This window comes from Tyto alba, unplaced genomic scaffold (assembly GCF_018691265.1).
Source record: "Tyto alba isolate M040663 unplaced genomic scaffold, T.alba_DEE_v4.0 Super-Scaffold_38, whole genome shotgun sequence".
Lineage (NCBI taxonomy): Eukaryota > Metazoa > Chordata > Aves > Strigiformes > Tytonidae > Tyto > Tyto alba.
Genome location: NW_024881313.1, coordinates 4573543 through 4586344, shown reverse-complemented (window position 1 = coordinate 4586344; position 12802 = coordinate 4573543). Strand labels below are relative to the sequence as shown.

Genomic DNA, 12802 nt, shown 5'->3' with positions numbered 1-12802 from the left:
CTTACCACGATACGCTGAGGCAGTGAGAGACGCTGTTAGTGCTCTCTGCAGGAACTTCCATCTTGGACAGGGTGGGAGCCCTCAGAGGCAGCCAGGATTCAGGCTGAGGCTGCTAAGAGGATGCTCCATCTCAGGAAACACTCCTGCTTGCCAAATTCACATCAGCTTCTCATTTAGTGCTTCTGCTACAAAGCCTTCCCACTGCCCCAACATCAGCCCTAACTCCCCACTGATATAAATAATAAATTCTAAGATGAGTATCCACAGAAATAGGAAGGCTATATACAGTCCTAGTTTACTCTAAACTAGAGCTCTACTACAATGTTTCACGTGCCGATAATGCTACTGCAAACTCCCTTCTCCAATTGTTCTCCCAACTTTTGAAAGAGAGAGGAAATCTCTAGTCTAGGACACGCAACACAAAATGCCTTATTCAAGACAAAAAAGCATTTAGCTGTTCCCAAATACTGCCTTCAGACTACTAGAAATTGTAGCATTCTGAGAAATAGTTTAAACGGAAAAATGTTGGAAATCAGAAATCAACCAAATTTGAAAAGCTATGTATAGTCATATACTGGTACAGATTATTTACAGGTTACTTTTATATTGGTTTCTGAAGAGTCATGATTTTAAGCAAAACCAAGAAATCTATCACAAATAAAACACAAGTAGTGTGCTCCTCAGCCAGAGCTAAAAGTCAATGTGACTTTCTTTGTACTGCCACTGGCAAATACACTAAGAGCCACAAGCCACACATTCTCAGAAAGCAAAGGAAACAGACTGAAAACAAAACGACAGCAAAAATGTGTTGTTTCTGACTGCATATGGTCAAACTATATAGTTGCTCAGTAACTAGGATCTTACACAGTTTGCAGCAACTCACATCAAATAAAGCAAACAGATAATAATTACATGTCAGATTAGCATTGTTGACAATGACCTAAACTACACGTTAAAAAACCCCATTAATTTGCCAACAATTAAACAACATAAAGGGATACTATTAAATCATTATGTGGATTTATTTAAAAACTTAAAGGTTTTAATAAAGTGTTACACAGTGTTTCACACTTCCCCCTTCCTCTTTCCCCCCTTCCCCCTCCCTCTTTCCCCCCTTCCCCCTCCCCCCCCAGTTTTACGGCAGACAAATTTAATATTCTTCCACAATACAGAATAATTAAAATACAACTGCTAACAGAACCAGGAACAGAAACTGAAGGGTCAGCATTAGGGTGAAATTTCCATGCCTTACTCTGTTCCTGTCAAGCCACTCTTTAACTCTTCTTATGAACAGATACAGGTTAAAGCTGTCTAAGGTCTAGGAAATTCCACACACTGTGTCCCAGCAAAACTACAGGAATGAAAACGATAACTAAGTTTTAAGGGTTAAAGTTGTAGGTCAAACATAGTGCAGTAAGTAATTTTGTTTTCAATTCAGGTCCTATGTTGTGCTTGGCACAAAGAGAACTGTAGTTAAAAACACTTTCTTCAGATCAGGAACTGCACGACTCTCCTCTGTCCTCTGCATTTCAGTAGATCGAAGTGGTGAGGCAACCGGACTGAACACTGTTGGACAAACTGAAAGGTGAATGTTTACACAGTTTGTACAGTCACAGCTGAATTCTAAATGTTTATCAGCAGTAAAGGGCAATACTGTTTCCCTTACACTTTTATTTAATCATATAAATCATGTCTTTTTAAAATGTGGTTGGGGGAGGAAGAATTAGGAAATCTTGATATTTCTGTGTGCTCTCTGTGGATTAACCAGCAGCAGTCCTGCTAAGGACAAAAGCTCAAGCTATTGAATTGTCTCACAACAAGCAATACTAGAGTAAGCCCTATGAACATGGAATAATTTTCAGGTATTTGTTTAAAGCACAGAGGGAGTACTTCTGCTAGAATATTCTCCCCTCTTTTATTAGCACAACTTAAGAGACTTGTCAAAACATAAAGATGCCCTCCAATACAAGAGAACTTTCTGCAAAGAGCCAGTGATTAGAATGACACTGGATCATCAAATAATATTGTCACACATAAATCCCATCCTTGCCCAACTCATCACCATGACTTTGAAAAGGAAACATGAGTAACCCAGAATACTAGCATCATCCAGATGGGGGTCAACAGAAGATCAGTTTTCATTCCTACTGATCCTGGATTCAGCCATTTAGGGCATCAACAATTTACTTTCAAAAGGCCTGCACTACAAGACAAGGGCAGTTGTCCCTGCCTGCAAAGTTTCCCCCATCTGGGTTGTTTTCTTTTACTTTTTAAAAATTGTTTACGTGTTTAATGGGCCTACAAAGGAGTCTCCTTTAACACAGAGTAGTGTCCTAAGACTTTGGTTCAGGTACATAGGATATCAATGTTTCTTCTCATGTGTCCAGTGTAAGATCTGCAGATCTTCCTTGCTTAATAAGAGACAAAATAAAATGTAGAATCCTAAGTCTTCAGTGGCCCAACCCATTTGAGTAAGTCAGGTTTCCCTGGACTTTTTTTTTTTTAAACAAGAGTTGCACCCACAGACTAAAAAAGCCTTTTTAAGGCAACACTGAATTGCAAGTACAACTGTTTTGCATTAAGATTCAGAATACGTTGCATTTTCTCCAGTGGCACCTCCAGTGCTCGCAGCTGGTGGGGACTGTCCCCACACTGGCAGCTGCTGTGCTGGCACAGTGTACTCCCAGTTCTACTCTGTGCTGCGCCTTCCAGTTTGTAGCTCTGCTCCGGTGCGCACGGTGCTGGGCTCGGTGCTGACACGTGCCACCCACATTTAGCATAGTATGGAATTAGGACTCAGAAGCAGTCGGGGTTATTATGGTCTTGTGCTCGCCATCCCCACTGTCCTAAGCACAGGAGTCACACTGATTTTTTTGACTAAATGAAAAATACACATTTTGAACAAGAGTCTCCGTTTTAAGAGCACAAAGAGAAAAAAAGAAACCTATGAACATTTAAAACCAAACTTCGTAGAGAGCTTCAAAGTCATCACTGCATTCCAGAAACATTTCCAAATACCACCTGCAACTCCTTAAATTTAAAAGTTCTCTAGAAGAAGCAACCAAAATTTAAAAAATGAAGTTAAATTCACTTTTATTCCCTAGGACTTACAACAGGCTGAAATTTGAATATCTTTCTTACTCTGTGTATCTCAGAACACTTGACAGGATGAACCAGATACCAGCATTAAAGGAACCACAAGAAAACAGAGCAATGGGGTAACAGCTCACACACAGACATGGATATTAGAACCAGTTTTACTGAGAAAAGGAATGTTGGCTCCAATTCTGCAGTTATCCCTTACTCTTTTTCACAGAGTGCCACAGGGATTTTTAACTTCCATCTGGACAGTTTTCCTTTAACTGTTTTTGAACACCATGTGTGAGAACACAACAGAATTGTAGACATTAGAGATGGAAAAGACCTATTAGATCATGTGGCCGTCCTCCTGCCAGTTAAAGATTTTTCCCTTCAGAATAGTTCCTAGCACTTTGCCCAGTACAGTTTAAAGCATGTTGAGATGCTTGGCTTCAACCATCTCCTTTAGAAAATTATTCCACAGTGTATGAAGAATGTCGTTAGGAAGTTTTTCCTGGTAGACACAGCATGCATTTTTCTTTCCTTAATAATTTCCAGCCTATTATTCCTGGTTATATCCCATTGGGCCAGCCTGAATAACTCATCTTTACACCTTCGAATAAATGGAGACAGATATGTTTCCCTACACATCGGTCACTAGTTGGCCAGACTACACACAGTTTTATAGCCAAAATATACGCTATACTTTAATAAAATCAGTCATTCCACCCTTTTAGTCATTGTAGGATAATTGTCTCCACCCCAGTCAACATTTTTAGATGGTACTCTCAACAAATCTGCTTATTCTTTCTTTGCCTTCTGCTACCTTTTGCATTCTCCATAAAATAAAATAAAAAAAAGACTCAGAAGAAAATTACCCTCACAAAGTCAGCACATCAGTAAATGTACTATCTAACTCTTCTGCAACAACAGCTGCTGCCAACATCATGATTTCTGCACAGGGTTTATACTTCCTCCCTCCCTAGTGTCAAAATATGGATTTTGCCAATGTGTAACCTTTTCAAGATCTTCATTCCCAAGATCTTCATTCCTTTCCATCTTCTCTCCAATGTAAGAGGTCCATTAAGCCAGCTTTATCTTGACAAACATAGGTATTGGTAAATAGTTTAAAACATAAGTCATTAAGAATCAGAAGCTTTTTAAGTATCTCAGATTTCAAAGTATTTCTTTATCCTCATTTCAGCTTCCTTAAATCAGTTCACCTGATTTTTCTCTTTTTTTGTTATCAGTTACTTCCTGTATTACTTTTTCCTCATTTAAACTTCAGAATAACTCTGTAACATTTTTCAAGCTACCTTTAACATTACGGTTGTACATTGTAATTTCTACCACCAAACCCAGATCACAAACTTTGGAAAAAATGAGTATGATCAGATGTATTCAGCAAAAATGTAAACAAAGAAATTAAGAAACATGTCAGGAAAGAAAAGATTAGGCAAGACACGGAGTCAAAGGAAAACAGAAGTGAGGTGAGAATGATATGCTCAGTACCAGGAGCACAGAGAACACTGTGGCCATTCTGAGTACATGCATTCAGGCTTTAAAAATAAAGCATAAAAGAATAAATCCAGAAATAACAGTGGAGCAAATATTGATATGCCTTTAGATTTTTTCCCTCACCAACATGAACACCTGCCATTGAGGGGGATAGGTCAGAATTATTAGTTCTAAATTCATGAACCTGCTTTGCCTTGATAGTGTTTCAAGGATCTTTACAGATTTTCCAATCACTTCATCAGAGCAGGCCAAAAAGCCAAGACCAAACAAAAACTCTATACCATTGAATACAGGAGGTTCCTTATTCCATGCCTTCTGTTTATTAAAAAAGTATATAATCTCTCAAATTAGAGACGTTGAATTAACCAGCCAACTCTTCCACTCCCACAAAATCATAAGGTTGTATTTCTCTCAAAACGCACAAAGCTAAAGAAACAAAGCAGAGACAGTCTAGGAAAGCCAGTTAAAAAGTATCTCTACAAAGACTCTCTAACAAGAGAGGTCTATTAGACCAGCTTTATTCTGGCAAACATACCAACGATGCTACCTTATTACAATAGAATTTACAAGGTAACAGATGCAACGTTCGAACCACTCATTATATTTTTTATCATTTGGTCTAGTCTTAAAACATTTTTCAACTAATTTTTGCAAGCATTAGGGTCATAGACACAGTCTTAACTCTTCTGCAAGGCGCTTTTCTTCCCTTGGAAATGACACTGCACTAAGCCTTCAGTGTTCCAGTAAGAAACACATTCACCAATTACTCTGCTTGGCCCATTTTAATCTCAGCTATCAGTCTGATCATGTCATTGAAATACATTCACTTCTCCAGTTTTGAGAAGGTATCCTCTTTTTATTTTTTATTTTTAAAAGCTGGAATCATGAAGCATATTGTTCTTTGAAAGGAAATAAAAAAAAATATATCTGCATAGTATTTCTAGACATGCTTTTTCTTTGCTCCAAGTTAAGTACAGATATGGCCATACAGGGAATAAATCTGCAATTCACCATTCAAGGACTCACATTTTACTTTACATTACCAGAGAGCTGAAGTCCCACTTTGTCAGCGTTCTTTCCATCACTTAATGGTTAGCTGGAACTTATGGAAGTAGTACTATAAGATGGAACATTTTGAAAAGACAGCTGGAATTTAAACTCAAACCTTTTCTAACCAGCTCCAACTCATGGTTCCTACAGAACAGTGTTTTATTCTATTGTTTATTACCATTTAGCACAACTACAGTTCTCTACGTGACAACTGCTATTAACAATTAGCAGTCTGAATTTTATATTGATGACTATCTTAGCTAAAGTAGACTATGAGGGGAAAGATCTACCTAAGTTTCATTATCAGATCTAAAGAACCATACTTACACAGTAATTGAAAGCAGTTTATCTCTACCTCCAAAACCAAAAGCAAATCAAGCTGTCATATCTTTTTGTGAAGTTCAAGCAGAATTCAGTACAACATATCTTGAGCAGAAGAGGAGCTGATATAATTCCAAGAGTCAGTGAAAGGGAAAATAAGTTGAAAAGGCAGTATCTAAACACTAGCAATGCTTACAGTGAAGAAAACATCACATCAGAAACAAAAAAATTCACCCACTGTACTTTAGACAACGCATATGTTGTATGTTGAATTAAAAGAAGAGAAATGCTACAGCAGCATCAGTGAAAACACTAATAAAGTTTGCTCTAGATTGTAAGGTGGGAATCTGTATCATAGTTTCAGTGAAATCAGTGGGAGGACAAACTTGACACAATTTTGAAAGGCTAAATTTAAATCTCTTACTCATCTAGTAGTGTTTTCAGTGCCAGAAGTCAGTTTTAAACACGCTTCTGTGATAACGTGTGCTTTAAAAGCCTTTTATACATACAAAGATGCAGGATTCAATCTTTGAAAAAAGATAAATTTACTCCTCTAGATTTAAAAAAAAAAACAAACCACAAACCATGGATTTTGAAGATGTTTCCTCATTTGTCAAATACTCACAAAGAGCTCCAAATCAGGGCAGCACTGGGAACTGTGACACAACTTTCTCATGTGGCCCTGCAAGAGATCCTAATCCCAGGGTAAAGCGATTGCTATCTCTAGACAGCATTAGCAGCATAATCTGCATGCAACTACTGGGATTAGAAGTATTTTCCAAAATCAGTTAATACAAAATAACACAATAGTAGTTTGGTGCATCAACTTCCACTTAATCAACTTCCTGACTGCAATAATTTAATCAAGTTAATCAACTTCCTGATTGTAAATTGCAAGTAAATGCTGTGGGCCAATCACAGGAAGAAGATGGCACTACTACACTGGCACACAGGCCCATCTGAAAAAGATGAAGGGAAAGAATCTTTCAGGGGTAAGGCTACAAACAAGGCACTAAATTCTGGCACTAATGCTAGGCCTTAAGATACTTAATTTGCAATGTCAGGACAGGATTAAAATCACCACTATTTCTCCATAGGGTTTATAGCAAAAATTTTCACAATACTGTTTTGTTTGTGAAATAATTTGTTCACAGTGCAGATGAACCTTAACATCTATCAGGCAACACCCAAATACCTAAAAACACAAGTGGAATTGTCTGCCAATAGCAGCTAGTAAACAGACAGACCTAAAGATGACAGTTCAGGCATGCTGCTTTCTCTTCCTCCTCCCCACGTCCCACAAACACCCTCCCTCACACTCCTGCCAAGTCTATTGCAGTGCACAGCAACAGAATAATCCCTGCCAGTTTCTAAAGAGCTGAGCATACTTCTCCATTTAGTGTTTTGTCTAAAGGCCAACAATGCAGTCAGGTCATACAAAAATACCCCAAAGACTTGATGTGTTAGGTCTTGAAAGGTGGAGAGAACAAAGCGTAACATTAAAGCTTTTTCCAACATACTTCTCCACAATTCTAGCAACTGCCCACTTTAAGCATGATTTGTAGAGAGTGCTCCTTGGCATTCACAAACATATTATGTACTAGAAAGCTAAGTCTCAGTTATTTCCCACTCCTTCAGAATATTACTCAATCTGTAACTGACACTAAACACCAAATAATTTGTATTCAGATAAACCACTAACACCAGAAAAGCCATTTGTATTCAGACCAGTCAACTGTACATTATCATACCAACCCAGTCTTGTCATTACCATTTTCTCAAGGAACAAAACCCCCAAAACAGCTAGGGTTGTTTCAGAAATCAAACTTTTCTTTATTCCTTTCTTTGTAGCTATAGCATAGTCAGCCTTAAAGCAAAAACATACAGGTAAAACCAAATTACAGACATTTATAAAAAGTAAATCATTTCCTTAGGTAAACAACATGTTTGGGGGAAAGGGATTAAAAGAACCACATAGAAGATGTCAGAATTGCCCAACTGGTAAGTAGAAGGTCGTGCTGTGTTTAGAAAAGGATCAAATAGATATATAATTCACCCATAACATACCTTTTCCCATTATTTTTATTCCCAGGATGACAACTTGTCTAACTTTATAAAACAAGGACTAATATTTTGGCTGGGAAGCAAGAATCTTGTCTTTCCCATTATTTTATTCAATATTGCCTACCTAGGTCTTCTTACTCTCTGTTCACATTAGAATTTGGATGAAAATTTTGGCTTCTAGTGTGGAGCCAAATCCTACCTTAGTTTTCAGTTGAAAATTAAAAAGATGGTTAATTTTTGCTCTTCACCCATACTCATCTTCACGATCTGAAATTCAGGCTATACCCTTTCTAGTTAGTGCATCATACTTCTTACAAATGCTGTAAGGCCAAATTCTCTCTTATCCTTTGCATTTTTGTTCTCTTTCAGGTTTAACTATCTGAATACCTCATTAAAGACAGGAAAATAAAGAATTCTCATGACACCACTTACATTAATTATTAGAGTGGATTGTAAAAGACCCTGGATTTTCCTACACAAAATGGGTTTTCCTCACCTTCTAATTCCAGGGGTTCTAGAGAAGAATTCAACGATAGTAACAATCAGCTATGGTTTTGTTTTCAAAGCATTAATTTTATGCTTCTGCTCTCCTCTGTTCACAAAAATGGAAGACTTCCCTGATCTATATTATTTCTTACAAGAGATTAAATTCTCAGAGATCAACAGTTAGCAACCTCAAGGACAGACAAATATCACCTGCATTCTTCAGCTGTTATAAAACCAGAGGAAAGTTCTGGTTTTTTCTTGACAATGAAATCTTTTATTCCCCACTTCATTCTCTCCTTTTTAATTAATGAAAAAGGAGCATAACTGCTTAATGCTAACCAAACAGTCTTTTTGTAACACAAACAGATGGAGACTGAAGAGATGTGGATACCTGCATAAAAATACAACCTTATGAAATAAATTAAATTAAAAGGACTACTCTACCATATCGTATGAAAGCTAAGTTTCTCCAGGTCTAACACATAAGTGTGTTTCTAAACCCTAAAAATATTCCTAAAATAACATACATTATGCTAATGTAACGGAACAAAAAAAATATTGCACATATAGCAAAGAAAAGCAACTTGTACCAACAAGGGTACAAACTGGTGGCTGAGATTGCAAACAAAGAGACAAAACATCCAGTACAAGGTAAACTGTTATTGAAGACTTACCTCCAGAAACTGGGGCATCCATGAAAACAGCTCCCATTTTTTCAACTGCTTTGGCTAATTCTTTTGAAACTGCAGGGTCTATAGTACTGGAATCTATTAACAATGAGCCCTTCTTCACTTTCCTAAAATAAAGATTAATTATTGTTATTCAGTATTTGTTGCACAAGACATCTGCAACTATTACCACAGCACTGGCTTTTCTCAGCATGATAAAAGCAGATACTTTTTGGTACACTAATAAATACAAAGTTTCAAACTCTATTCAGCAAGATCTGCTCAGTATGTATACTGCTGAGTATGTATACTGCACAGTTTCGAATGACTCAAAACACAATAAAACTTGGACAGAAAATATTATGTTCTTCCTAAAAACTATTATTAAAAGTTACACAAAAAGGGTGCACTAGAAAACCTGCCATCATGCAAGTTTGAGCAGTATATCATATCCAGATCTAAGCAACTGAACTAAATGTTGATACAGCCTAAAATTTCATATATAACAATACAATTTTCTTTCTCTCTATATACAATACCTTTAAGTTCTTATTGGAATATCTCGATTGCATTCTTTTAATCATTGTTGCAATTTATTCTACATAAAGATCATAACTAACACCACAAAAGCCCACTGCAGATTTAAAGAAGCATGGAGAAAAATGTTAAGTTTTCCCACTGATAGCTAGTAAATTTAGGCAGAAGAATTATATCCCAAATTATAGAACACAAAAAATTGTATATGTATTTAAAAGAATGCAAGTAAAGTAAAAATTTTTAATGCCCTCAACAATAAAGAATTGATTATATTTTTATCCCTCTTTCCATTCAATTGCACCATGATTTCATGTCCACTGGACCAGCAAACACCATGAAATGAAACTTAATTTTTCAGTCATAAAAAGGTGAGTAATTTAAAGCTACACATGACAGATGAAAAGCTTTGCTGCACCTTGTGTGCTACTTGCAGTACAGTGAATTTTACTGAATTGAATTACCTAGATTGTTGGAAATAGCCTTTCAACATATACATACCGTTGGGGACCCCGCTGTAGCTCCCGACTCAAACAGTGCCACACACACAGAACTTGTCCTTTTTCACAGAAGTGATGAGCTGCTGCAGTTAGTTTGAACACATGCAAACGAAAACCAGCGTGGCAGATACAGAACTACATCATTTCCCCTTATGTTCAGAACAAGGAGCAGTGGCATGGGCTCCTTGGTAACACAGTGGGACAACTAAGTTAAGCCTTAAACACTCCAGAGCATCGATTCAGTAAAGCTTAAAAAGCTTCAGAAAATGTTCACAGTCAAACCAGTAACCAAGAACCAGGTCACTCGGAGCAACAATTAACCACTGCTGTCAAATTACACTTCCTTCTCTTGAATACAGAGGCTGAGAAACTGCAGCAGCACAGGGACTGCTTTCCACATCCTTTGTTCCTGCAGTATTTTCCACATCTTGGTACTCAAAAGATTAACTGGCTCTATTATATCAGTAAGTACTGCCAGTCAGTCTTCAGAGCACTGCCATCCTGGATGTAATTCTCGCTCAGCTGTTTGCCCAGCTTTGTGGGACTGATCCAATTACCTCTTTTCCCTGAAGGGTCTAAGCTACGGATATTTAGATCTGCCCGGTCCTACTTTGTGAGGAATTAAACTATGGACAGTAAGGGAAGGAAGCAACCTTTATTTCCTACACTGCAAAGAGAACAGTAATCCCTCTGTTTTATTTTCTTATCACTGCAGCATAATATTGACTACAATCAATACCTAAAAAAGATATCATTGGTCTTGGACAATCCACTGTACTTTTGTCTTCTTCCTATATATTATTAACCTGGATAGCAGTAAGATCCTATGTGATCCTCAAAGGTATTGAGTAGCCTAAGTCAGCCTGCCAGGAGCAGTGTACAGGTGGCCAAAAGAGCCTTTTGAACACTCTTTATTTTTCAATTTGGCAAGTCCAAAAATTCTGAGTATTAGAATTCTTCAAATTATGGATTTTAGGCTCAGTGGAAATCCCTCCACAAAAGTTAAAAAACACTGTTTCACATTAAACAAATTCTTCAGATATTTTCTTGTGTAATAAACAGACAATAAGAGTAGGAATCAATAAAGCCTTGTCTGCTATCCTATGTTAATGCACTTTAATACCATGAGACACAATGGCATCTCTTTAGAACATTTCATTTATAGGATTTAAAGTTAAAGAAAAAGGTATTTGAGCAAATAATTGTTGCCAGCAAATATTCTAGTTATACTTGCCTGTAGTACATTACATTACAGTAAAAGAAACATGCAACTAAGAATGTAGATAATAGTTAAGTTGCCTCAAATTCACATAAATTATTATTCTACTGAAAATAAAATGACGGCTTTAGCCAAAAGCCATTCAAAAGCAATCACCGTTATTCAAAAGCAATCACCGTTTAAGAGAACTCGTGTAATTAGAAATATCAATAGTGGAAAAAACAGAGAACATCAAGTTGAGTGCCCTGAACACACAGCAACAGTTGCAGCAACAGCGATCATTTGACAAACAATGTAATGCAGCCTTGAGTAGGTGTGGGAATTCTCCAAACTACAAAAAATTCTTACTTTAGAATTCCATTTGCTCCTGTGTAAACTTCTTTCGCATTGGGACTAGAAGGCAGCATGGTAATAATTCTGTCTGCTCGTTCTGCTACATCTGCTGGGGAATCTGTTACCTTTTAAAGAAAAAAAAATTAGGTAAGCTTACACTTCCTGAAAAAGAGATGCAAGACATGTTTGCTGAGTTTGATTTTAGCCTTTGCAGGTCACCGGTCACAATTAAGCTAGGTAAAAAATTAGAACACAAGAAAAACTGCCGTCTTAATGGAAATGTTGATAATTGGATTCAGTAACAGAAAAATAAAAAAAATTGAGAAGGTTGTCCTATCACAGAAATTCCTCCAGAACATCTGTCAATAGGGATGCTTGCATCCCATCAACCCATTCATCAATCTTCAATTCACTATTAAGCACGCATCTATACAAAATATCGCTCTACAATGAGGGACAACACAAAGGATCACAAAAATCTCACTTTTCTCCTTGTCTTATATACAACATTGAAGACAGGAGGACTGAGGAAAAAAGAAAAAATTAATTAATGCACATCTGAGCCTCACTTTAAAAAAAAAATCAGATAAACTAACTGATGTTTCTCACAATACTACTGTTGATATTTTAAAAATGGCAAATTATCAGCTTAAGCGTTCTTCACCAAAAAGATCTGAGCAAGTTTCAAAATATATTGTTAGATACTAGTTTTTAAATAAACATACCTAACTTAAAAAGTGTATTACTTTCTGCAGCCTATTTTCAGAGGCAGGTAGTGTGGCATTTAAGGTTCACACACAAGTAAAATATTAACAACTAAAGTAGTGCATTTTACCCAGAAGGCATTTGCCACCAAGATTTTTGTTCAATACGAGTTTTAAATAATTAATTTATTTTTAAAATGCGTTCTTAATACAGTCATAGATCAAGAAAAACAACAACAAAAAACATACATCTTATTCTTTTATCTTTAGCCCATGAGGATCAAACCTGATTTCACTCATTCAACTAGTTTTCCTGAAAGGAATTAT

General features: G+C 36.7%; 1 protein-coding gene across 1 annotated transcript in view; it reads right to left on the bottom strand.

Annotated features, from left to right (window-relative positions):
* The window catches only part of HIBADH (3-hydroxyisobutyrate dehydrogenase), an 86601-nt gene that overhangs the window by 60973 nt on the left and 12826 nt on the right, over positions 1 to 12802 (bottom strand). Inside the window, exons 3-4 of the mRNA XM_042802190.1 lie at positions 11787 to 11896; positions 9192 to 9313 (exon numbers count right to left, since the gene is read on the bottom strand). Of these exons, the coding sequence (XP_042658124.1) occupies positions 9192 to 9313; positions 11787 to 11896 (232 nt within the window). The remainder of the gene's footprint in view (positions 1 to 9191; positions 9314 to 11786; positions 11897 to 12802) is intronic.